Consider the following 27407-nt stretch of genomic DNA (forward strand, 5'->3'; position numbering starts at 1 on the left):
CGGCGTGCGCAGGCCACGCCCACACCCAGCTCAAGCCCCGCCTCCGGGTCCTAGCGCGAGGACACCGCAGGGCTGTCTGTGGCCGCGCCTGACTCAGTGTGCCCCGGGGCCTGTCCGACAATCCTCCGCTCCGCCTGAGCTGGGGCGTGGGTTTTGGGCCCTCGGCATCCGTCTGTGGACTGAGTTCAGTGTCTGACGCGGAGCAGTCGTGGCAGGCGCTCGGGAGGGCTGCCCTGGAGGGAGGCGGGGTGCTTCTGGGGCGCCAGCATGGCGGCGGCCGTGCGCGCTGTGCGCTCCTTGCCTGCTCTGTGCGGAGTCCCAGCGGGTGAGTGCGGGAGTTAGAGGCTCTGAGCGCGCGGGAGTGGGAACCTCCTCTCGGATCTGTAGGAGAAATTCAGGAGGAGGGAAGCGGGCGGCTGCGGCCGCTGGTCCTTCGCGCCGATTTCCTGCCCGCCCGGGTTCGTTCGCTGTGTGACCTTGCGCACTTTCTGTTCTTCTCTGGGCCCTTGAATGGGAGGTGATGGATCGTGAACTGGATGCTGTTCACCAGCGTTCTTTTCAGTTTGCAAAACCTCTGCAAGCTCCGCGAAGAGGAGCCGGATGAGGTCCATTCTCGACTCGGAGCTCTGAGCCTTCGGCGGAGTTCGCTGCGAGAATCGTAGGAGTCGTCTGAGTTATTTTAGATCCCGGGGTGACCGGTGCCCTTGTTACAGAGACGAGCGATCGGAATGTCAGCGCACCTTCGCTGTCACCCTTCCCACCCTCGCTGGTTGGCGGCGATTCCGGGAAGGGCGATCCGCTGTTCTGTAGCACGGTTACCTCCAGGCATCGCTTCGCGATTGGCTTTGCCTGCTGTGTGCTCTACTGTATTGTAAGTCCACAGTCCAGCGTTTGTCATTTCAAAATCCAGAGACCCTTAAAGACGGAAATGTTCTTCTTCTTCTTTTTTTTGTAACTCATTTTGCTGTGAAACTTGGCTTGCAGTCATTTGATGGAAAGTCTGCCCCGAACGTTTTTTTGTTTTGTCCATCTGTATCTGTCATCTTTTGCAAGTCTCCTTTTAAATAGCCCGATGGCTCGCTTTCCTTCCAGTGTCGTAGGAGATGGATTTTATTATTATTATTATTTTCTTTTTAACAGATGTGGGGATTAAGACACACAGACATTAAGAAAATTGCTCACAATTTAGAGTAAGGAATAAGATTTCACATCCATAGCTCCAAAGACTGTACTTTTTCCTTCTTGTGTATAATTTCTTTTGGCAACAGCCTTGTAACTCACGTACTATACGGTTTAAAGTGCATAGTAATAGAACCTGGTGTCTTGGTGCACGCCTGTGATCCCAGCACTCGGGAGGCTGAGGCAGGAGAATTGCTTCGAGTTCGAGGCCAGCCTGAGCTACAAAGTGAGTTCAAGGCCAGCCTGAACTGCATAGCGAGACCCTGTCTCAAAAAACAGAACAAACAAAATCAAACATAAACAAAACAAAACAAAAATAAAATGCACAGTAGTGGCTTTTAATATTTTTAACGGTGTTGTGCAATCATGCTTTCTCTCCATAGCTTGCTTGTTCTGGACACTTCATATGTGGTCTTTTGTGACTGGCTTCTTGGATTTAGCAGTGTCATGATTCATCATGTTGTAACATATATCAGTACTGGGGGCTGAAGATTTAGCTCAGCGGCATAAGCACTGCCTTGTAAGCAGGTGGTCGTGAGTTCGATCCCTGGTACCGATAAAAAGGAAAAAGAAAAAAAAATGTAAAAAAAAACAAAACAAAACATGTATCAGTACTGTTTTCCCTATGGCAGAATAATATTATCTGATGTCACTGTACAACATTTCGTGTATCTGTTATTCAGTTGATAAGCATTTGGGTTGTTCCCACCTTTTGGCTATTAGTATGCCTACTGTTGCAACAGACATTATTGTGCCATTGTGTGGGTGTGTGTGTGTGTGTGTGTGTGTGTACATGCTTATGTTTTCTTCTCTGGGTATGAAACTGCTCCGTGTTTGACTTTTGGAGGAATGGCCCTGCTGTTTTCCAAAGGAGCTCCATCGTTTTACATTCCAGCCATCACTGCGTGAGAGTTCTGATTTCTCTTTGCCAACCTTTATTATCTGTTTGATTACAGCCATCCTAGTGTATCTGAAATGATGCTAATTTGTGGTTTTAATTAGCATTTGCCTCACGACTAATGAACAGACTTTCATGTGCCTTAAAGCCATTTGTATAGTCCTGTGGAGAAAGTCCTTTAAAACCTTCTGCCCATTTTAAAATTGGGTTGTCTTTTTGTTACTGAATTGGAAGAGTTATTTTCATTTTCTAGATATGAATCTTTATGAGGTTTATGATTTGCAGAAAATTTTGTCTTATTCTGTGTGTTATCTTTAACTTTCTTGATTTTTTTTCACTTTTTTTAAATTTTGAAAGTAGTAAAAATGCAACAGCACGAGACAGAACAAAGCCAATCGAGACAATGCAGTGAAATTGGTACAGGATTTCACAGTAGGATACTGGGATAGTAGGAATAGGTACTATGGTGTATCTCTTTAACTTCACAATAGGTGTCCAGTCAATTAGGTATAGCAAAATCAAACCAAAAATAGAACATTGTAAAACCAATTGAGAATACTGAATAGAGCAAAAGAAACACAACAAAATAGTGAAAACAACCTATGCCTTCAAACAGAAGATAGAAGGAAATCCCCCATATTTGCTATACTGCATATGGTCATCCTCCTAAGAGATGCTGAGACTTCTATCCCCAGGAGCTATGGGGAGAGGGGGCAGGGAAAGGGTGATTGATTTTCAGCCCGAGTGGCAGTAGGCTCACAGGTAATGGTTCTCCTCCAGGGCCATGCCACTGGCACTTACCAAGAGGACGGGTAAATAAGCTGCCTGAGTCCCTCCATGGCCGGGTCTCGGGAGTTCTGGTTCATTTCTTGATATTTTTTTTGAAAAACATTTTTTTTTTTTCAGGTCTGGGGATCAATTCCAGGACCTCATGCATGCTAGACAGGTGCTCAGTATGATATCTCTTGCCTTGAAACACCCAAGTTTTAAATTTTGATGAAGTTTGATTTGTCTTTTTTTTTCTTTTTTGTCACTTCTGCTTTGATGTCATATTCACAAACCATTACCAAGTCTAAGGTCATGAGAATTTATCCCTGTGTTTCTTTGTAACATTTTTATAGTTTTAGTTCTTACTTTTAAGTGTTAGGTCCATTTGAGTTAATAGGCTCGGACTTTATTCTTTCTTTGTTTTTTTATTTATTTTTGGTATCAGGGATGAACTCAGGACCCTGCTGTTGCCATGCAGGTGCTGATCCCCTGAGCTAATTCTCTGGCCCTCTGACTTTATTCTTTTGTGTGCTGCTATTGTTTCCCCACTGAATGGTTTTGACATCCTTGTCAAAAATCACTTGCCCCTCAACGGATGAATGTATTTATATCCCGTGGAGTACTGTGTGCTACAAAGAGGGACAGACTGGAGTCATGAAAGTGGGTTTGCCTTCCTGTCAGTGTTAGGTGAGATCAGCCAGGCAGGCAAACTTAAATGTCACATGGTTTCTCTTCTATGAGAAACCCAACGCATAAGTAAAGAGCAAAATAAAAGGGGCTGGGGATTTAGCTCAGCAGCGTAAGCGCCTGCAAGCGCATGGTCATGAGTTCAACCCCCGGTACGGATTTAAAAAAAAAAAAAAAAGAGCAAAATAAAAGATGGTAGGAAATGGAGATCGTCCCCAAATGGGAAGGGGCCCGAGAGAGGGGGGAGAAGAATGAAGATGTCTTATGGGCACGTGCCACCTTCCAGGACCAGTGTAGTCACACGGCTGCCGACAGGCACTCAGAAAAATAAAACGTTAAAAAAGCCCCTTGCCCATAGGTGCTGTCAGAGCCAGTTCGGGAGCACCACACCTGGTGACAGGTTGCAGGGGCCTGGACGGTCAAGGCCTGGGGCTGTGGGACTCCGGAGTGGACGGAGGCTTCACCGAGGGCTGAGGCATTCGCAGGCGGGGCGGACCTGGGGGGACACAGAAGTGTCCCAGGGCAGGGGACAGGGAGGAGGCACAGGGGCCACACTTAGTCCTGCCGGCAGCAGGGAGCCCAAGGAACTGCCAGGGCATTGAGTGGCTATGTCTGTCCTTTTAGAAAGACGGTGACCTAGAGAGGTTTGGGACCCGCTAGGAGCCTGGTATTTCTCTCTGACGGGGATGGGGAGACCTGAAGTGATGGGCGGACAGGCAGCAGGGCCAGAGCAGAGAGTTTTGATTTTTTTGTTTTTCTTGGTACCGGGAATTGAACTTGGGGCCTCACCCTTGCCAGGCAGGCGCTGTGCCGCCGAGCTGTATTCCCAACCTCACTTTTTCATTTCCTGAAACAGTCTCGCTGTGTAGCTCAGGATGGTGTTGAACTCACTGTGTAGCCCAGACTGGCTTTGAACTTGCAGTGATCCTCCTGCCTCAGGCTCCGGAGTGCTGGGATTACAGGGGTGTGCCACCTCGCCAGGCTGGGTGGATGGTTTTCCAGGAGACACCAAGGCTCAGTTGCAGCTGGATGTGATGGGGAGGGGAAAGTGGGGTGTGATGTCACTTGGGAAGAATCACGCAGCCCAGAAATCACGTGGTCACCTGTCTCAGTTCTTTATTCCATGAAGGTTAACATTCTGGGGCGACTGTTTACTTTGTTCAGTTCTACATAGCAGTATGTCTTTATTTACTATTTACTTATCTGGGTATTTTTAATTTGTAGGTCACTTTTGGTCCAGGCAGCTTTCCCTAAGCGCCTTTCCAACGGCTTCTGTTTTGGCATCCAAGACCACGGTGATCGGCAATGGTGAGAGCCCCTGACTTTCTCCTAAGATTCAGTAGTAAAGTTGCTGCTGTAACCATTTTTTTTTCTTTGAGAGAGAGTTCATACTGGCCTTGAACTCCCAGTGATCCTCCTGCCTCAGCCTCCCCAGTGTTGGGATTACAGGTGTGCACCCCCCGCACCCCGCAGTTCTGTAATTTTTAAAATGTAAATGAACAAAGCTCATTCTTTTTTTTTTTTTTTTTTTCTTTTTTTGGAGTTTTTCCTTTTCATGGGTACCAGGGATCGAACTCAAGACTGCCTGCTTGCAAGGCAGGCGCTTATGCCGCTGAGCTAAAATCTCCAGCCCCCACAAAGCTCATTCTTTATAATGGACTTGCAGAGTCACATAGTTTTCAATTTTTTTGTGATTGCCACTGTCACGGTACAAGGCTTTAAAAATAGTGGCTGCTGTGCGTTGAGTAGTTACTGTGGACTTGGCATAAAGACACTATCTTGCATGTCCTCACACCAGCTTTTGTAAGAAGCTACCAGTTCTGCTGCAGAGCTGACGGAGTCTGGAGAAGCTGAGTGACTTGTTCAGGGTCACATAGCCAGTGATGGCGGGGCTGGGACCTGAGCTTCCGGTCCCATCTCCCAACCAGCTGTGTGACGCCCAGCAAGTCTGATCTCCCAGGCAGAAGTTTCCTAGTCTGTGAAATGCGGAGGTTGGATCCAATGCTCTACAGGCAGGAAGGATGTTACCCTTTATTTTTCAGCGTCTGGATGCAGAAGGGATATTTCCATAGCTCGCTGCAGCTGTTGAATATCATTGTTCTCCTTGACCAGATTCTTTCCTTTTCTGCTTAAGATCACTGCAGTATCTGATCATTGGTGTGCTTGGTTTTCTGTTTTTCAAGCCCAGCACCCATGGAGCCCCTTTCTCTCTAGGGCTGCTGTACTCCTGCCTCTCCTCCTGCAGCCCCCGGGGTCTCCCTGATGCAGGGCTCAGAAGGGCACGCACTTTTTCTTGCTTCCTGCAGTCCTCTTCCTCCTCTCCTGATGCCACCTCCCATGGGCTCAGCTGGATGAGGCTGTCTTAAAACATCTTAAAAAATGATAGATGAAAAAGAAATCCGAATAAGTAGAGAAAAGCAACCTTAAATGCACCTATTTTCTTTTTGTATCTTTTGTTTCTTTTTCATTTCTTTTCTTTTTTTTTTATCATCAGTACTGGGAATTGAACTCACGACCGCCTGCTTCCGCTGAGCTAAATCCCCCAGCCCCTTGTTTTTCTTTTTGAGACAGGGCTTCAGCTCTTGTAGTGCAGGCTCGACTTGAATTCGCGGCAGTCCTCCTGCCCCTGCCTCCCGGGTTCTGGGGTTACAGGTGTGTGCCGCCATAGCCCAGCTGCTGTTTTCTTTTCTTTTCTGGGGAAACGATTGTACCTTAGTTTCTTGCATATATCGAATTTCTGGAGTTAAGCTGTAAAATGTATTCACGCATTCAGCCTTCCCGCTCTTGTAAATGTAAAGGGTGGGATGCTCTAGGCACTGGCATCTCCGTATCCTAACCAGTGTGGTTTGCAGTCGTCCAAGTCAGTGCATTACCAGCTGCATACAGCAGAGGGCGCCGTTTGCCCCACGTAGAGTGCTGAGCTTGGTTTGGTTTGGGTGAAGCCTCCCAGAAACCCGGTGTGTACAGAACCAGGCTGCTTCCCCTCCTCTTCTTTCCTGAAATTGTGAAGGAAGAATGCAAGTTGTCCTAGTTCTGTCATCACACCTCAAAATGCTAGGGTTCCAGCCAGCCACAGTACATGATAAATGCATCGTCAAGAGGGAAAAGGCACTAAATTTGTGTATAGGTTTAACCTTTTTTTTGCAGCACTGGGAATTGAACCCAGGGCCTTTGCATTGAGCCGTATCCCTACTCATTTTACTTTTTATTTTGAGGCTGGGTCTCACTAAGTTTCCCAGTCTGGCCTCAAACTTAGGATCCTCCTGCCTCAGCCTCCTGGAGGGCTGGGTGTACAGATGTGTGCTGTCATGCCTGGCTGGATCTGCTTCTTTAGGTGGCTGCATGTATTGCATGACAGAACTATAGCTTCTCTGACTAGGGAGACATTTGAGTTCTAAATCAAAACAGTCCCTCTTTTTTTCTGTCTTTTTGAGACAGGGTCTCACTATGAAGTTCAGACTGGCCTTGAGCTCACTTTGTAGCCCAGGCTGGTCTGGAACTTGCAATGATCCTCTTGCCTCAGCTTCCTGAGTGGTGGGATTATAGGTGTATGCCAGCACACCCGGTTTCACGTTTATTGTGTCTTACTTGTTTTTTAAGACAGACTGTCCTCAAAATACGATTTAAAAAAAATTTTTTATTTTAAAATGAAAAAGACAACGATGATATAGAATTTCAAGACAACGTAATAGGAAATTATCAATGGTTAATATATTGCGTATTGTTATCTTCAAAGTAGTTGCTCAGATTATAAGATAGAGGTATGAAAAACTGATTAAACGATGAGAAAGCACAAACTATTCTTTTTGATGAACTAACAGAGATTAGTAGTATAATTATCATTATAGACGTATATATGTGTGTATATATATCTATCTCATCTTGTTTTCTGCTTTCCCTCATCCCAGTTGTCTTCCCCTTTCACTTTCACAATATCTATTGTGTATATATATATATTTTTTTATTGTATATTTTGGATCCTGTTTAGGATATGTACACATGTGAGTTTGATTTGTTTCACTTATGAATGTGGTCTCAAGTTGCATCAGTTTATCTATAAAAGTCTTGAGTTTATCCTTCTTTATAGCTGAGTAGTACTCCATTGTAGAAAAAGACCACATCTTTTTTATCCATTCCACAGTTGATGGGCATTTGGGTTGCTTCCAAAGTTTGGCTGTTACAAGATGTGCTGCTATAAACATGGGTGTACATATGTCCCTGTGGTATGATGTTTTCAGTTCTTCTGGGAAAATACCCAGGAGGGAGATAGCTGGATTGAATGGGACCTTTAAACCTAGTTTTCTGAGGAATTTTCACACTGATTTCCACAGTGGTTGCACCAGTCTACACTCCCACCAACAGTGGAGCAAGGCTCCTTTTTCCCCACAGCCTCTCCAGCATTTGTTACTGGCTGATTTCTTCATGATAGCCATTCTTGGTAGATGAGGTAGAATCTCAGTATTGTTTTAATTTGCATTTCTTGAATGATCAGTGATGTATCAGTGATGTTGAACATTTTTCATATGTGTATTTGCCATTTGTATTTCTTCATCAAAATATAATTCTTAGCAGGTCAGGATTTTAGTGTCTTACTTTTACAGTAGTGCTGTCTGGGTGCTGACTGACAGTGTTTCACCACAGCCACGGAGCCCTAACTCCGAGTTTTATTTCATCTGCCTGCAGGCGCTTTGTCACCATGGAACACTGGGGACGATCATCATTTCACCTGCCTGAGCCGCCTGCTCCGGACACAGTGCTGTGTTTCTTCTCCCAGCAGCCTGCTGGGCCAGCAGTGTAGACCCTACAGTTTCTTCACTAAATGTACGTAGAATGGCCACAGACATCTTGCTCCATGTGACAGGAGAACAAAAGATGCTTTTGTACCTTAAGTTTTCTGCTCTTTTTTTTTTTGTCTTTTTGAGACAGGGTCTCGCTATGCAGTTCAGGCTGGCCTTGAGCTCTCTTTGTAGCCCAGGCTGGTCTCGAACTCGCAGCGATCCTCCTGTCTCAGCCTCCCAAGGGCTGGGATTACAGGTGTGTACACCACACTTGGCCGAGAGATTTCTTTTGTTGTTTGTTTATGACTTGAATTATGAGTACCATTTTGGCCCATTCTTTTAAGGTCGTGATGCATAGTATGTAAACCATTGTTGTTTTCTATTTTGTTATGAAATTTTATTTTTTCATAGAAGTCCGAAGAGTGTTTTTAATATTTTCTTATTAATATCTACTTGTATATTAAAATAAATTAAAACTAATTGGTTAAAAAAGCCCAGAAAATACACCATCAGACCCCGTGTCACACCTGCGCCAGCCTAGGGGTGCTGCCCCTCGCACAGTGTCACTGGGACGTGTCCGTGCACCGTTCGCAGACAGCGCTGTGACTGCAGAGCATCTCGTTGCATGGGTGCTGCTTGTTTCAGTTTGACGATCGCTTTTGCAGCAAGCCGGCAGGAGCAGGGGTGCCAGGCGGCCCCAGGTCTCTTGGCAGAGGATCCTGTGCGCTTAGGTGTGGAGAACGAAGAGGCGGGTGGAGTTGGGGTTTTAGTCTCTTCCTGAGTGGCCAGAGAGGCCTGCCCCTGTAATGAGTTCACTTTGTACTTTGAGCAATAGATCAGAGTCATGGGCTTGGAGTTTGTGCTCTTAGTTGCCTTCTCCCTGTTATAAGGAAGCCTTTCTCTTAACTCTTGCTGTGCTTGGGGTGACCCTTGCTACCGCAGTGCCCAATACTGAGGTCTTGTCCCAGGTCTGCCCCTGCTGTCTGTTGGGCCGGGCCCCCTGGTCCTCTGTGGGGGACTCGGACCTTATGGGTTATTTACTCCCAAGTTGCATTGAGCGTCACTCCAGTGGGGCAGGCGCTGGTGAAACTAGCAAGGTTTGAAATAGTCTTCAGTTTTCTAAATCTCCAAGAAAAATAAAGCCACGGTTTTTCAAATCATGTTATTTTCCTTGTGAAGCCTACGCTGTGCCAAAGAGCCTACTGTTTAAAGTCCTTCGATCCAAATTAGTGAGCAGTGTTTCCTAGTATGATAGTAGAGGACTCAGGTTCTGGGGGTGAGGCTAGCAGCAGGGCGATTGCTTAGCACCTGTGGGGTCTTGGGTTCCACCTCCTGCACTGCAGAGACAGAGACAGAGACAGAGACAAGAGAGGCCCAGTACAGTATATCAAGTCGGGCACTGCAGTGGGTTTTATGTGTATACATGTAAAACATGGATTTTATTTTGTATAGCTATGATAGTTAACAGATGTGTATCTTAACCTAATTGCTCTTCTAGGGAATGACAGAAAGAGTTGGAACAGAAGTAAATTTATTTAATTCAATGTGGACTTACTTACGCTAACTTTTCACTAAAAAAGTCATGTTCATGAATAGTATTTCAGAACTAGGGAAAGGGTTAGAGTGTAACAAGTAAACAATTATGCGTGATATAATTTTAATTTTATTTAACACAAACATAATAAAGTCAGATATGTACACACATATAAGGAAAAACTATTCTGATTTAGCAGAATGGGTTTTTAAAAAATCTTTTTATGCTGTTCAGGCTGACCTTGATCTCACTTGTAGCCTCAGGTGGTCTTGGACCTGCAGTGATCCTCCTGCCTCAGCCTTCTGAGTACTGGGATCATAGGGCCTCAGCCCGCTAAGTGCTGAGATCACAGATGTGCACATAGCCCCTGGCATATCAGTGCCATCATTTTTAAAGAGTGAGGGGGAAACAGTCATTTTTTTTAGTAAGAGTTTATTTCAGGTTTGCACTTTTATTTTCGGTACCAGGGATTGAACTCCTGACCTTGCATTTGCCAGGCAGCCACTTACGCCACTGAGCAAATCCCCAGCCCATGCACTTTATTTTGAGCCTGTGGTCCTTTGATGTTAATTAGCGTTGGTCTAAAGTTTGATCTTTATCTTGTGTTGAATCGCAGCCGCCATCCAGTATACACACAGCAGCCTGTAATGTGAAGTCTCACGTTTTCCAGCTTCTCCATGAAGATTAGCTGCATTCTATGTGAAAGTTTTGAAAATGTGATCCCATGTAGATGTAAAGCATTAAAACATAGCGGAATCCAAAATGTTTTCTGTTTCTGTTACTTACCTGGGGTATCAGTTAGGGCCCTTCAGGGAGGGAGCGGGTAGAAATTCTAAACCCAAGGATTCGTAAAGGAGAATGAAGGTACTCAGCTGTCTTCTCGAATATGACCTATCAATCTGTCCATCTGTCTATCTTAGAATTTTGACTAGTATAGTATTTATACAGCTCTGTTTTTTTTGTTTCATTTTTGTTTTTTCAGTACTGGGGATCAAATCCAGGGTGCTGCACTGCTGAGCTAAATCCCCAGGCCCTCCCAACCCTTTCTATTTTGAGACAAGGTGTTGCAAAGTTACCCGTGCTGACCTTGAATTTGCAGTCTTCCTGCTGCAGCCTCCCGAGTAGCTGAGATTACAGGCATGTACCTCTACATCAGCTCTGATTCTTTATGAAACAAGTTGATAATAAAACCTGGTCATGAGATAGTTGGGAGATACTATGAAAAGCTCCAAGTCTTTGGGAAGGCAGCATTTAAATCTAATAAATAACAATAGCTTTGTCAATAAAATCCAGTAGTGATTGAAAGAGAAGAATTTAGATATTCTACATGAACAAAGGGGAAAATATTGACAGAAGTGTATAATGGAAGCAAAATTTGGGGTCCTAGAAATTCACAAATGGAAATAAGTCAGCCTGCAAGAACGTACATAGACTAAAGGCACCACGCATAGATTAAAGACTCAACTCCATGCGCACATGCACTCTTGAAGGTTAATTGTCAGGTGTGTTTAATGCTCCTCCTCTTATGTTTCAGCTAGACTGGACTAAAAGGTGAATTTGAGAGTCTTATATGCAGGTCAGAGATACTTAGGGCATTGACAGAATAGCAGAACAAACCATCTAAGTTCTTTAGATTAATGGGTTTAGATTGACTTGGAAGTGTTGATACTTTTTTCCTTTCTCTTTTTTTCTTTTTTTTGAGATAAGGTTTTGCTATGTAGCTCTGGCTAGCCTTGAACTCACTTTGTAGCCCAGACTGGCCTCAAATTCATAGCAGTCCTCCTGCCTCAGCCTCCCAAGTGCTGGGATTACAGGTGTGCATCACCGTGCTCAGCTGAACAGTTGATTCTTGCTTGAGCAAGAAGCCTGTATTTAGGAAGGACAGTTACTATCCGTTGTTACGTAGGCAGAGAAACAAGGAAACAACCACTGGTAGGTAACTAGGATATTTTGGAAAAAGTAGTAAGATTGGCCCTCTTGAGCTCTCCAGGTGTGACCATGTGACATGTAGAGAATGCTTTGGTTTTGCTTTCTTTACCCCAGTGATACCAGCGAAGCTGGTCCTTATGGCCTTCTTTATTCACTAGGAGAGACCGCAGGTCATTGCTTAAAAAAATACAGCATTTCAAAAAAGCCACGTTTCGTTACAGTGACGGCTGATCAGCTGTGGAAAGGTGCATTAGCAGAGTCTGGTGCTGGAGCAAGAAAAGGAAGAGGCAAGAGAACTAAGAAAAAGAGAAGAAAAGACTTGAACAGGGGTCAGATTATTGGTGAAGGTAAAGTTACAAAAACAACCGAAGTGCTCAAGTATTTTCCTTCAGATCTTACGGGTATTTTAAGCTAGAAACATTAAAGCATTTTCCATGAAATGCAATATGGGTTATGGTTTTATTTATTTACTCGGTTTTTTGTTTTTTTTGGTGGGTCTTGCTATATGGTTTGGGTTGGCCTTGAACTCACCATGAGACCCAGGCTGGCCTGGAATTTGGGGCAATCCTCCTGCTTCAGCCTCCTGAGTGCTGGGATTACAGACTTGCTCCACCCTGCTGAACAACTTTTGCCTTCACAGATAATGTTTCAGGGACATTCTTGTCCAGGCCCACGAGTGCCTTGAACCTGTGTGTGTGTGCTTCTCTAGGACGTGATGCTGGAAGGTGGAATTACCAGCTTGTTGTTTATTTGAAACTTTGATGGTGCTGGGTGACCGCCAGGTGGTCCTATCCGTTTAAGCTTCCCCAACAGTGCCGTGTAATCTGTGCACACACAGCGTGGCCTTTTAACACCTGGGCATGAGTGCTGTTTAAAATTCTCGTTTCTGTTTGTGAACCTTCAGGGCGCTCTGGTTTCCTGTGGCCCGGCCTGAATGCCCCTCTTATGAAAAATGGAGCCATGCAGACCATCGCCCAGAGAAGCAGGGAGGAGCAGCAGAAGGTGGAGGCGGACATGCTGCAGCAGCGGGAGGAGTGGGAGCGGAGGAGGAAGGTCAAAGTGAAGCGGGAACGCGGCTGGAGCGGCAACACCTGGGGCGGCGTCAGCCTGGGGCCCCCCGACCCCGGCCCCAATGGAGGTAGCAGAGCCTGCGCGTGCTTGCTTTGGTGACTGAGAGAGGACGTGTTTTATTCACCTGCCTGTTTGCATTGCCTTGAGCGTCTTTGGGTAACTTCGCGCATGATGTGGTGGTGCGTGCCGTGGGTGTGAGTGTGGGTGCTGAGTTTCCCACACGTGGATGGCCCTAGAGGGACCCAGGGAGCCGTGTGACCTGTGAACATGGTTGCAGTAACAGAAGCCAGCAAGCCCGATGGTGTCATCCTCACAAAAACGCGGCAAGCTAGAGTCACACACAGGCTGTGGTAGGCGGTCCACGCTGAGGGCTCGGGATTGCCTTGCCGACTGGGAGCTGAGCTTTAGGGGGCAGTGATTGGCCGTGAGTCCAAGCAGACTACTGGGTGCATATGCTTTTGTTTTGCTGTCTTACTTTTGTATAGTTGCAATTTCCTATAGTAGAAAGTTTGTTGTTTTTAATGGAAGACCAGAAAGCGTAATTGAAATGGTTGATGCTGTGTACAGAGAGGAACCAAAAGAACAGGAGAGGCTGGCAGGGGACAGGACTGTCGCCCTTGGCTGTGCTTTGACGTCTCCCCAGCAGCGCCTTGATTCTGGCCTGGGGAAGGGGAGAAAAAAGGATGCAGGAGTCGAAGACATTTGGTTGACATGGTAGACTCTATTGTCTTGCTCAAGATGAAGAGGCCACAAAGGCAGAGAAGAAAAAAGTGGCTGAGGGTCTGCAGGAGTGGGAGCACTACAGGACCGTTGTCCTGGGAGAGAGCTGGAGAGGGACGTGGACCCAGGCGGGCGATGAGTGGCCCAGTGTGTGAGCTCAGTGTCGGGCACTACTCTGCAGATGCTGGGAATGGGACACAGCCTGGGGAGTGGCACAGAAAACCTGAGGTTCTCATTTAAAAGTGTGTTACCAGCTGGGTGTGATGATGCATGCCTGTGATCCTAGCACTGGGGAGGCTGATGCAGGAGGATCGTTGGGAGTTAAGACCAGCCTGAGCTACAAAGTAAGCTCAAGGCCAGCCTGAACTGCACAGTGAAACCCTGTCTCAAAAAGAAAAAGAAAAAACCAACAAAAAAAGTCTGTTATGACACCGGTGTTGAAAATGCTTTGTCCATGAATGAGATAGACTCATCTATAGAGCGCTTGTTTCTTTTCTTCTTGTAGAAACATACGAGGATTTTGATACCAGGATACTAGAGGTAAGTGCGTCAGATTAGGTCCTGGTGGTGCCTTGCAAAGGTTGGGTGGATGGGGCTGGGATAGGAGGAGCCAGGAGGAAAATCCTTAAATACTTGGTGATTTATGACACTGAGCTGACTTCGGTAAGGAAATAAACTTTCATTTCCACTTCTTGACACTGGCTGGCCTAGCCCCGGCCCTTTTACGGGGCTGCCACATTGTCAGGGCAACCTGAGTGGTATGGTTAACAGCAGAGTTTAAATTTCCTCCGTCTGTAAGCTCGTGTCCCTGAGCTATGACCCAGTTGTGTCTAGCGCTCAATTCAGGGAGCAGGGATTGGTGGAGGAGTGGCCTGAAGGCTGGGCGCTAAGGTGAGTGTCCAGCTGTGACGGGGAAACGACTCTGGGCACCAAAGCCTAGTCAGGAAAACATCAGGCACTCTTTCCAGAGCTTTCCCTCGAATAGTCATCGTTCTGTTAGCTGGACTGCGTACTTAGTCTGTGTTTAGACTCGTACTAGAATGATCGGTTACTGAGTTGTGATATCACCTCTGGTTATATTCTTTTTTCACTGTTACATTATGGAATTTAAAATGACATTTATATTGGTGGCCCAGATTCTAGCCTTTAAAAGTTACTCCCTTTGTACAATTCTTGTGTATGTACGTGTGTGGTTTCCTGTAAGACCGTCCACAACAGTGGACTCAGCCTCTCCTTTCCTTAATTCCATTCTAGGAAAGGGGTCACCACGAGCCAGGGAGTCCGCTACCATGCAGGCAGTTTATCTAACAGCTTCACGGTGCCTGGCCTTTAAGAGGGGCTGAAACAGTGCTTATTTTCCTATATTCATAATAGGCAGGTGTTTCTAAATTTTTTATTCTCAGTCCTCCTTAATGTTGAGCTCCAAGCCTGTGCTATTATTTCTGTGCTGTATTTCATTATTTTTAGGATATTTTGGTGTGTCTGGTGGTGACATAAGGTTTATCATCAGTGATAAACTGTTTTAAAGCTTAGTCTAACACTTTTTTCTTTCCTGTGTATAGAGCTGTACCACTTCAAATTCCTTTATGGGTTCCCTCAGTGGACTCTTCTGTAACCCTGTGAAAGTGGAAGAGAAAGTCTTACTTCCATTTTGTTCCTGCAGAATCAGCCCAGAGGGAAGTTTGTGTGGGGAGCACTGATCACTTTTGTCAGTGCAGTAAGAGGACAATGTGGCCACCTGAGTGAGTTGGGAGGTCCTGCCAGTCTCTTGTTCCAGAACCTTTTTTTTTTTTGGTACTGGGAATCGAACTCAGGACCTTGCACTTGCCAGGCAGGTGCTGTGCCTCTGAGCTATGTCCCTGGCCTTCCAGAACCTTCTGAACCTTGCAGAACCTTTCAGCCTCTTCTTGATGACTCATCGTGTCTTTTAGGTAAGAAATGTTTTCAATATGACAGCAAAAGAGGGAAGAAAGAAATCGACCCGCGTCCTGGTCGCCGTGGGGAATGGAAACGGTGCTGCAGGTGAGTGGGGTGTGACACTGCACATGGTGCCAGCAGTGGTGGCCTGGGCCTCTGCATGCCGTGGGTCCCTGCCCTGGCCTGGCTTTTTCACTGATTAAATTAGTTACCGACTCAGGCCCACAAACCCTGCCGCTTGTAAACCCATTAGAGAGAAAAGTAAGACTGACTCTACGCCATCTGTGTTTTCCTCTGAGCACAGCAGATATTGTAAAAGGCCTAAGACACTGTTACATTACTAGTGAAAAGCTGGAGGGGAAATACGCGATGCAGCCATAGTTCCACAGTACTGTGCTGCAGGGTTACAGTCTGCAGTCGTTAAAGAGCCACCAAAAGTTACTGTGCAGTAATGCTAAAAGAAAGTAAGACTGTGTACTGTAATCTCAGCTTTTAAAAGAGTCAAAGACTGTACTCTGGAAAGGTTAAATGTTTATTGCAGTTGGCAGGTTTGCTAGTCGTGTAAATTTTCTTCTTTATACTGTGTCGTAAAAATTCTGTGAGCGCTGTGTTTGAAATGATGCGTGCACACTGAAGGGAAGAACAGTTAAGCCGTGCTGACTGAAGCAGGAATAGTGTACGTGGATGGAATGTTGCTGTAGGTACCATGTTTACAAGTCTGGTATGGAGCTGGGGATTTAGCTCAGTGGCATAGCGCCTGCCTGGCAGGTGTGAGGTTGTGAGTTCCATCCCCAGTACCAAAAAAAAAAAGAAAGTCTGGCATGTCTAATGCCAGCACTCTGGGAGGCTGAAGCAGGAGGATTTCGAGTTTAAGCCCAGCCTGGGTAATATGGTAAGACTGTCCCCAAAACTTAAAATCATACTTAATAGTTCCTTTTAATTCAAAACTATCTTGTGAGAAATTTTGTATTCCTGTTTTTATGTGTATCTTTGTTTTTTGTTTTGAAAGCTCAGAGGTCATAGCGCAGTGGTTAACTTCTGCATGTGCTTTTCTTGGTGTTACACCCAGAGACCGCATGTCAGCTCAGCAGGTCCCCTCGCTCTGTGCACTAGCTCCCCTGTGTTCTGTTTATACGGAGTGACACAGTTTTTGTAATCTTTTCTCTATTGCTGAATATTTATGTTATGTCCAGATTTTTGCCATTTATTTAAAAAAACCAAAAAACCCACGAATTTCTTGTACACTTTTGTAAGTGGAGCAGTAGGGAAAAATTCATGCAGTGAAATTGCTGTCCAGTGCTTTTAAATATCAATAAGTATTTCCAGGTTTCCCTCCTAGAGACGACATTAATTTATGTCTTTTATACACCACATCCTTTATTTTTTTTTCCCCCAAATGCATTTTACTTTTAAGGAAAAAAATTTTAGAAAACAAAGAAAAAAAACAAAATTTCAGAATGTGTCCATTGGGGCAACACTGGCACACACATTGTGCACTGTCATCCCCAGAAATTTCACCCAGATCATTCACCCAGAGCACAAGACATCTGCATTCCATTGTCCGAACAACACCAGTGCAAACCTTTCTCTTCAGCAAACTAAGAGAAATCAGTACTATAACTATCTTAATTATTTTCTATATACATATATACATATACATTGTTTCAGCTTCTCACACTAAGGAGATAACACAATGTTTACACATGTGAGTCTGATTTATTTCACTTATGAGTGTGGTCTCAAGTTGCATCCATTTACCTAGGAAAGTCTCGAGTTTGTTCTGCTTTATGGCCTTAGCAGTACTCCATTATATAAAAATATTGCTTGTTTTTTATTCATTTCTCAGTGGATGGGCATTTAGGTTGTTTCCAAGATCTGGCTATTACAAATTGTGCTTCTGTAAACATGGGTGCACAGGGGCTGGGGATTTAGCTCAGCGGCATAAGCGCATGCCTTGCAAGCAGGCAGTCATAAGTTCGATCCCCGGTACTGATAAAAAGGAAAAGGACCAAAAAAGAAAAAAAAAAAAAAAAACCATGGGTGCACATATATCGCTGTGGTATGATGTTTTTAATTCTTTTGGGAAGATACTCAGAAGGGGGATAGCTGGATCAAATTTGGGACCTGTAATCCTAGCTTTTTGAGGAATCTGCACACTGATTTCCACAGTGGCTGGATCAGCCTACACTCCCAGCAACAGTGGAGGACTCCTTTTTCTCCACAGCCCCTTGACTCTTTGATAATAGTATTCTTGCTGGAGTGAGGTGGAATCTCAGTGTTGTTTTAATTTGCATCTCTCAAACGACCAGAATATTGAACATTTTTCACATGTTATTTGCTGTTTGCATTTCTTCAGTTATTTGTGTCAGACGCCCTTTTTTTTTTTTTTGGTCTTTTTTTCCTTTTTATCGGTACCGGGGATCGAACTCACGACTGCCTGCTTGTAAGGCAGGCGCTTATGTCGCTGAGCTAAATCCCCAGCCCCAGATGCCCATTTTTGGATTGTGTCTTTAAATCTGGGAGGACTGATTTTTTTTTTTTAGATCTTTTTATGTTTTCGATAGTAATTCTTTGTTTGACGTACATTGGCAAACATTCTCTCCCAACCGTGGGTGGTGTCTTTACTCTGTTGGTGGTTTCTATTGCTGTATACAGCATATCCTTACCCTGGTACTTGGAGATCAGAATTCACTGTTTTTCAGTCTGATACATGAAATATCTGTTGGCTTGAGTTTCCATGGGGTGAAGCATTTACAAACTGAAGAGCCATTGATTTCATGTTTTGATTAATTAAAATCATGTTTTTACTCTATAGCAATGTTTTTTCTCCCATGACTTCTGATTATTTTAATCTCATTTCCAAAAGCACCCCCCAAAACAAACTTCGCTATATTAATTTAAAGCATAGTTTTTTTTTGAGACAGAGTCTCTCTCTGCAGTCTGGGCCGGATTTGAAGTCACTTTGTAGTCCAGGCTGGCGGCGATCCTCCTGCCACAGTCGCCCTAGTGCTGGGATTACAGGCCTGCATTGGTTAATTTTTAAAAATTAAGCGCATTTCATGTCGTAAGCGATTTATGAACTGCAGTGTTATGCGGCTCACCTTGAAGTCTACAAATCTGTCCAAATGTAGAATTTCTGGAATGCTTCACAACAGATGAGCAGATCTGTAGCCTTGCGTGGGTCGCTGGGTGTGGACAGCAGGTTTCTGTGGGTGTGAAAGGTGTGGTTCTGGAAGATGTGGGGAGCTCAGTCGGGCGGTATGTCAAGGGCAAGAAATGTTCCAGTGACTGACCCTGTCATGGTTCTGTTTTTTCTTCTAAAGGTTTTGCCATTGGGAAAGCCATTGACCGGATGGACGCGTTCAGGAAAGTATGTATCATTTTTTTCTTTGCTAACACATAATGAACGATAGTGAGGGCACCATGAAATAGTAATTTGTCCCAGAACTTCCTCATATCCTGTAAAAGTTGCTTATCTTATAAAAAGATGAGAAGTTTAAGACCAGCTTGAGTAATTTAGCAATTTAGCAAGACCCTGTCTCAAAATAAAAAAAGGGCTGGGCATGCAACTCCGTGCCAAGGTCCTGGCTTCACCGCCAAAAATAAAAAAAACGAAAAAGCCTTTCCAGGAGTATCTCCATTCTTTGCAGCGCTTTTGCCAGGCTTATAGTTGCTTCCCAGAAGTAGGAGGCAGCTGCGGAAGTTTGAATACTGACCGAATGTTCTGCCAAGGAATTGCTCAACTAAGTGCGATGGTGCTGCTGGGGTTGTTTTTTGAAAGTCCTTATCTTTTAGAAGTCTGTGCAAAAGGGTTTGCATAGGTGAACTGTTTCATAATAAGATATTTTATAGAACGTGTGTGAAACCCACAGAGATCTAGGAAGATATTTGCGTCCTTTCTTTAGGCAAAGAACAAGGCGATTCACTATTTGCATTATATAGAACGATACGAGGGCCACACAAGTGAGTATTGCTTTGCTCCTGGAATTCGCAGCGCGTGTGGCGGGTCCCTGGGGGCATCAGTGTGTACCTCTGTTACTGTGTCCTGACAAACACACAAGAGGCGGGAACAGACTTAGTCCCCCGGGCAGGTGTGTAACACGAGCGAGGTCCCAGTGGGCATCATGGCCCCTGCCTGGTGACTGTCCAGGGAGGTATGTGGCGCTCTTATCTTATTTCAAGGGACCTCAAAGCTACAGTCCTAATCCTGGTTGTGTTTATGTCTTTATTCTCCAGTTTTCCATGACATTTCCTTAAGATATAAAAGGACGCACATCAAGATGAAGAAACAGCCCAGAGGTAACTAAGAAACTGCTTATTTTAGTTGTAGGGAAAGCAGGAAACGCCAGCATTCCTGTCCTCCCTCGTTTCACTCCCCTTTTCTTGAGCCTGTCGGGCAGCAGCGGCGTGGAAAGATCTGTGTGAGGCTTAGTGAGGCTGAGGCTCTTGGGGGCTCTTGAACAGCACCCGGCCAGGCAGGCGGGAAGAGTGGGAAGGCAGCCGAGTGGAGAACAGTTCCTCGGGAGGCTCCTTGCTGTTAGACGCTGCTAGAAGCTACCATTTTTGGCTAAGGGTATGGCTCAGTTGCACAGCGCCTGCCTGGCAACCACAAGGTCCTGAGTTCGATTCCCAGCACTCTCCACTCCCCAAAGTTGCTGTTTTTACAGTGCATTTGGTTCCCCTCACTACCACTTGAATATTTTCTGCAGGGATCTTTTGGGTCCCTGAGTTGGAACTCGGAGGCCTGTGCCTGGTGAGCAGGCTTGGCACACCCTCCCCCCTCACGACACATGTCGGGCACAGGCCATGATCTCTGCTGATGGAAGCCCCACGGCCCTTCCTGGGCAGGGGTGAGCAGGTGGACAGAGCTGCTCACACCAGGGGTCTCTGGGTGTAGGAGTCTTAAACATTCAGATTCACGTTTCTGCTGTAGTTCTACAGTAAAACATGAGTTCATGGACCTTGAATTACATAAACATAAAAAAACTTGGATCAGAGAGGCTAAACGTTTAAAATTCATCTCAGGGCCACTAACAGCTCTCTGCTCGAGCTCATGGAAATAAATCGAGGGAGAAATGTTAATGCCAGTGCCAGTTGTGTTAGCATGCTAGCACTTTCCTTCTGCTTTAAAGCTGTACTTGATCATTCAAAAGCCTGGCAAAGCCGGTTTATTTTTGTTAGTAGACAGTGTTGAGTGAGTGTTGAGGCATCGAGGTTGGAGCCGTGCTCTTCTGTGCTACAGTAATTGGCAGCTGGTGGGGCAACTCAACACCAGAAACGTGGCCCTCAAGATCTGCGTGCCAGGTGCCCGCCAGACTCAGAGTTGATCTGGAGCGAAGAATGGGAACGAACTCCCTGGTGTTCCTGTAGGTGATACATTTTGAAATGATAATGTTCGGACATGGTGGCTTAATGCTAAAATAATTTTATTTTTAGAAACTTAAAAATACGCTATAGAAGTCTAAGATTACATATATGACTTCCGTCTTGAATTTATATCATTTTTGCTGGGCAGTGTAGGTTTAGACACGTTTTATAGCCAATTGTTTTTTCAGAGACTGCTACAATTTAAAGGTTCACTCCCCAGCATTGTGGAGCAACAGCAAGCCTCTGACAGTTTTAACTGAATTAAATCATTTGACTTTTAACCAAAGCTGTATTTAGTTTTTATGTAGTTTAAAGCATTACCTGTGTAGTAAGGCTAGAGATCTCGTTTTTGAAGCTAAAACAGTGTGGTACTTCATGGGCTTTTTCTGAACTCTGTTTCTGTGAGGGATGGTACTGTCTCCCAGAAGGGGTGCCAGGTGGGAAAACTGGGTTGAGGAAAAGCAGAAAGACGTTTGTACATGTTGTGTGAATGGCAGAGTCTTTGGTTTTTGTTTTTTGTTTTTTTTTTTTTTTTTGAGACAGGGTCTCTATGTTATCCAGGTTGGCCTTGAACTCACTGTGTAGCCCAGGTTGGCCTGGAACTTTCAGTGAGCCTCCTGCCTCAGCCTCCCAAGTGCTGGGGTTATAGGTGTATGCCAGGTATGCTGGCCTGTGGCAGAGTTTCATGTAATGTAAATCTTCCGAGGAAAACCCAGAAGTACGAGATCCCCTGGGACACTTGCCCCTAGACTGTAGGACGGTGTTTGGTTCTTCACCAGTGTGGCAGGGGATTTCCCCCAGAAACACACACGTGCCCTGACTGAACTTTTATTACACGACTGTGTCTGGGCGCAGTCCCTGCCTGGCAGTTTGCACAGTACAGTCAGGTGATCACTGCAGGCCTGTGACTGCTGTGACAGAGAGGCGTGTGTGTGTGTGTGTGTGTGTGTGTGTGTGTGTGTGAGAAGCAATGGCTGTTGGTCATGGAACGTCTGCCATGGCCCTGGCTGGGTCCAGCACATGCCTCCCTTGGTTTCATCAGGAGCTCTGCCAGGCAGGCAGTGGGGAGGGAGGACCCTGCCCGAGTTGTCCAGCGTGGGGCAGAGCAAGAGTCAGCCTGCAGCTCCTTCTAGAGTCTGCCTCCTGCTCCCTGTGGTGCCCTTGTGAGTGTGTACACCTGTACGTGATGGGTGACACACAAGGCCATGCGTGAGCAATTCTCCGCAGAAGGACAAGAAGTGCGTCCTGCCCGGTCTTACAGCTCCCGCTGATGTCCCAACTCAGCCGGACCCAGCACAGCTGAGGAACCCGTAGTCACTTTGTCTCTGAAGTAGGGGCAGTTTGGACACACAGGTGCTAGGTCCCCATGAATGGTCAGGAGCCAGCCAGGCAGCGACACTCACTGTCCAGAGGTCGTCTTCAGCTGGCGTGTGCCCGGCTCTGTGCCTGGCAGATTAGCAGGTCTGTGCTTTCCCTTACCGCCACGTGCTCCGCCCAGGCCCGGACCTGTGGGGACCTGGTAGTGAATGAACTATCCCAGCTTTCCAGGAGCTGTGTACCACTGAGGGGACTCCTTGGGTAAGGGGCATCGGGGAGCATCTGAAGGGCGTTGGCAAAGCGCCACTACAGCAGTGTGGTCGGAGCAGTGGGAGCGCAGCCTTGCTCCACTGGTGGGAGGTGAAGGATGTCGCCCGGCAGAACAGGGGCCTCGAGCACTGAGTCCCTGCTGGGAAGAGCCAGTGCGAGGACGGCATGTATGCCAGTGAACCGCAGGGTTTGGCCCTGGAAGCTTTGCAGGCTGCAGAGTCTTCCATTTCCATTTCGTTGTCATTCAGGGAACAGTGGTGCAAATAAAGCTCTGTGGAAAGGACGACAGGAGAGCAGATGGCCAGAGGGGAATGGTTCCAGACTCGGAGGCCTGGGAGCAGGGGAGTGGGCTTGGCCAGCGGCCAGGAGGGTGTCATTGAAGCCTGCAGGAGGGTTCTGGATTAGGGGACCATGGGCCTCTGTGCTCGGGGCAGCTGGGCACTCAAGGAGGGCGGGGTAGATGTGTCCCTGGAGCCCTAGCATGGGTGTGGGTGTCAGGGATTTTCAGATACCTGGTGGCCTCACAGCAGCCTGGGCTTTGGCCCCCGTGTTAAGAGATGTGCGCAGCTAACCCATTTACCCTCACGGCACTCTGCGGAAGTGAGGGCCATCGTGGAAGCTCACTAAGTCCTTCAGGGTCCTCCAGGGGGCAGTGGCGGAGCTCAGATGCCCTCGCCCAGATCCAGGGCTGGAGCCTTCTGGACGCCAGCAGTGAGTGGCCGCCTCGCCTTAGCCTTGCCTCTTCCCTAGGTTACGGCCTGCGCTGCCACCGGGCCATCATCACCATCTGCCGGCTCATTGGCATCAAGGACATGTATGCCAAGGTGTCGGGCTCGGTCAACATGATCAACCTCACCTGCGGTGTCTTCCGAGGCCTATCCCGCCAGGTAACTGCCCTGGGGTGCGGGACAGGGCCTCTGGTCCGTGTTTCAGGCCCCAGGGTTCAGGGGACCCGGGAGATACTCTTGGGGTGCCTGGGCATGGTTAGTCAGAGCCTGCAGAGTGGATGCTAGCTGGCTTTGGAGAAGTTCCTCGGGTTTGTTTTTAGTGCGTATTTGCAGTACGCTCTGATTACGTTCCTCAGGGGGAGTTGGTACGTGTGCCTAGCACGTCTTGATTCTGTTTTCCTTCCCTCCTTCTTCCCTCCCGCTCTTGGTTTCCTCCCTTTTTACCAAAGATCTGTTTCCCTGTTTCTTACTATTGTTGACTTGGTTGTATAGTTTATATTTTGGGTTTCTGATATAAGAGAAATTATGTGACACTTAGGTTTGTGTGTCTACTTCACTTAGTGGGGGGGTCTCTAGCTGTACCCATTTTCCTACGGTCGACTCAGGCTTCCCTCTTCATGGCTGAGTAGTATGCCACTGAGCATAAATGCCACATTTTCTTTACCCATTTGTCCACTAACAGGTATATGGGACGTCATGATTTTTTTTTAAGTTTTAACATTCAGTATTTTTTAAAGCCAGCAATTATTAGCTGTATTTTATTATGAAAAGAATATGTACTGAAGTTCCAAATGTACCATAAACTAAAAGAGCAGATCTATTTCCTCAGTCAGCCCCTCCAGTCAGTCTTGGGTAAGGGGAGCCCTTGGGGTACCCACTGTATAAGAGCGCCCTGGTCAGTGTTCAGGGTCCCCGCATAGGTGGCTCAGGCCAATGCCTGTGTTCGAGGGGGACTGGGAACACTGGGGCACCTCAGTGTTCTTCCTTGAAGTGGGAACCCAGGCCACTGTCGGCTGACCCTACTCAGCCTGGTCTGGCCCTTGGACGCATGGCAAAGGTGACCGAGCTGCAAGACAGCCAGGCTGAGGGAGTCAGGGATGCAGTGAAGGCTTCTGAATAAGATGACCTGGGGGATAATGTGACGAATCTCTGGTCAAAATATAAAAGTGAATTATGAGATAAAGCCACCTTTGGACACAAGATCTTTTTGGGACAACTCTTGTGTCTTCGTACTATCTAAAACATCATTCTAAATTTCGACTTCTTGTTGGAAGTTTAATTGCTGGATGTGCTGAGGGCTTTAGACAGGTGTATTCCTGTTTCTGCAGACTCTGTCGTGGTACCCTTTTGTCTTCCTATCTAATTGTAAACATTTACAGGATTAGACTACATAGTACCCAGGGCTGTAACCTCTGGACCCATGAGATGCACATAGCGGGTATCTTGAGGCTCGGTGAATAAAACTCCCAGTTCGTTGGCCTGTTCCCGACTCCTTGGCCACGGCCTTCCTGCAGCCCTGGCCACCTCGTTCCTTAGCACCTTCTGCCCAGCTCCGGGTATTTTGAACTAAATTTCAGACATCCTTTGATTTCATCCATTAATACTTCATAGTCCTAAAAAATGAGCAGTAACTTAGTATCATCCGATACCCAATCTGTTCATACAAATGTCTCCATTTATCAGATTTTTAAAAACATTTTTCCGTAGTTCATTTGATTTAGGTTGCAGAAAAATCAGCCCACAGTGCTAAGGGTTTGCTACATCTTTTAATGCCGCAGGTTTTCCTCTCTCCCTGTCCATGCTGGGCCCTGCCCACACCCCATACCTGGCTTTTTTTTTTTTTTAAGGAAATGAGATTTCCTGTAGTGTTTCCCAGTCTGTGCCAATTAAATAAATACCTGTGTGTCCTTCATGTCTTCTCTTCATGTTTCCTATGAATCAGCGTTTAGATCCAGGGGCTTGATGGGACTTGAATTCAGTTTTTGGCACAGCAGAATACCTAGGAGGGAGTTTGGATTCCTCATCCCGGTCCCAGATGGGGAGGTGGAACTGCAAAGATCCCACCCATGACAGGTCACCAGAGTGTGGCTCCAAAGCACATCGCCCAGAACCATGTGATGAGTGACTGGTATTCTTCATTTCTTGCCAGGAAACCCATCAACAGCTGGCCGATAAGAAGGGGCTGCACGTGGTAGAGTTCCGGGAGGAATGTGGCCCTCTGCCCATCGTGGTCGCTTCCCCCCGCGGGGCCTTGAGAAAGGACCCAGAGCCGGAAGAAGAGGTTTCAGACGTCAAGCTGGACTGGGAGGAGGTGAAGGCTGCGCAGGGGATGAAGCGCTCTGTGTGGTCCCGTTTGAAGCGCGCGGCCACCTGACCTTCCTCTGCCCGTCCTGGGCCTGGTGCCGTCCACACACCCCTCACATCCTGGGGCCTTGCCTTCTTTCTTGCAGGAAAGCCCAACTGTAACGTCTTCTTTTACAAATAAATAATATTTGTGTAATACATAAACTACTAATATGCACATGAAAGTGGGCTTCCAGTAGGCAACATACAGTTGGGTCTTATTTTTTGATGCCTTCTGATAATGTGTTGACGGAGATTGTTGCCATAAAGTGACAAAGTAGTTCAGTTATTATTATTTTGGATTTTTGTTTGAGTCAGGGTCTTGCTATGCAGTGCAGGCTGACCTTGGACTCACGGCAGTCCTCTTGCCTCAGGCTCCCTGAATGCTGAGATTAAAGGCATAGGCCCGGATTGGTAGTTGAATTATTGTCTGCTGTACTTGTTACTGTTTTCTATTCATTGCCCTTGGTTTTTTTCCCCTATTTTTCTCTTTCAATTTTCTGTCTTTTGATTTTGTTTTTTTCTCCCTTGTTAGCGTATCAGCATAGTTTTTCTCTGCGATTGCTCTGGACTTTGCAGTCTACGCTTTTGGCCGATTCACACTTCAGGAACTTCTTTCCACGTCTTTCTGGCCAGGTCCACTGGCAGCAGAGCCCCGCAGGGACGTCTGCGTATCCCGTCCCCTTCACCCTGGAGGGTGGTGTCACAGGGTGCTGATTCTGGGTCCCAGGGTTCTCTCAGCACTTTGAGCTTTTCCTTTTCTTGCTTGCATGGTTTCTGGGGAGATTGTGGATGTCATTTTTATTTTTGCTTCATTATAAGTAAGATGTTTTCCCTTTGGTTTCTTTTAGGATTCTTTCCTTTGCTTTTGGTTTTCTGTGGCGTGCATGCAATGTGGCTAGATGTAGTTATTTTTTGTTTTTGTTTTTTGAGATAAGATCTTACTGGTAGCCCAGGCTTCCCTTGAACTTGCAATCCTCCTGCCTGTGTTCTGAGTGCTGAGGTTGCAAGTGTGCACCACTGTATCTGGCTGTTAAGCATTTTTAAAAAAATCTCCCATTTGTTATTGAGCATTTGTTATTGATTCCTCCTTAGTGTTTCCATCCCTCCTTCCATTACCAACCCTTTTTCAATGGCGTCTGCTTTTCCATTATGGCCTACCATATTACTCTGTTTTATAAGGGGCAAAAAAAAAAGGTACAGTGAATGTTTAAATTTTTAAGAACTGATTACAGTAAAAGATGCTTTGTTTTAAGCCCCCTCAAAACCCTCCCTCCTGCTCGCTCCATCACTCTGGCCGCTTTCCAGAGCAGCTCTGGAGTCCGCTTTCGTGTGGGCAGGTTCGTCTTCCACCACGACGAACCTGCATGCCACACAGGGCCGTTTCCATCAGGTGGCTTTACAGGGCCCTGGTCCACCTTACTCATCTGCCTTGCACTTTGCAGCTTTCCTCTTCCCCGGAGTCCGAATGACCATGCCAGGGAAACATTTTTAATTGATTCGTCAGGACACTGAGGCAGCCAGGACAGCACAACTAAAGACACTAGGGAAGAGGACCTGCCACTGCTTTGGAAGCTGGGATTCCAGAAGGGATGACTGACTGTTGGAAGCCAGGCGAGGATTTGAGGAGTGCGTCTTTTCATGGTCTTTTATTGCAATCGGTTTAAAAAAATTTAAAAGTTTTAGAATATACCTTGTAAAAATTCATGTTCTGTTAACTCCATCCTTGTTCTGGAGGCGTCTGTGCCTGTGCCTGCTCTGTCTCTTTTGTGTCTTTCACCTTTCACCTGCCTGGAAGGTGCACAGGATGGACTGAGTAAGAGGCGCTCCCTTGTCTGGGCTTGAGTGACGTAGGGAGGGAAGGTGTGGGGAAAGGGAGGTTCCCAGATCTGTGTCCCAGT

The 27407-nt window shown here is 46.3% G+C and overlaps 1 protein-coding gene across 1 annotated transcript; it reads left to right on the top strand.

Annotated features, from left to right (window-relative positions):
- The first annotated feature begins 84 nt into the window (after positions 1–84).
- Positions 85–25671, top strand: Mrps5 (mitochondrial ribosomal protein S5). The gene is made up of 12 exons (XM_003471551.5): positions 85–325; positions 4757–4840; positions 8216–8353; positions 11995–12120; positions 12678–12911; positions 14070–14104; positions 15496–15586; positions 18805–18851; positions 19387–19444; positions 19718–19780; positions 23186–23322; positions 25313–25671. Exons 1-12 carry the CDS (start codon positions 268–270, stop codon positions 25535–25537), a joined length of 1296 nt encoding a protein of 431 aa, XP_003471599.1. The 5' UTR covers positions 85–267; the 3' UTR covers positions 25538–25671.
- The last annotated feature ends 1736 nt before the right edge of the window (positions 25672–27407 follow it).

Source organism: Cavia porcellus, unplaced genomic scaffold (genome assembly GCF_034190915.1).
Source record: "Cavia porcellus strain 051 isolate PalLab524CR breed Dunkin Hartley unplaced genomic scaffold, mCavPor4.1 scaffold_18, whole genome shotgun sequence".
Lineage (NCBI taxonomy): Eukaryota > Metazoa > Chordata > Mammalia > Rodentia > Caviidae > Cavia > Cavia porcellus.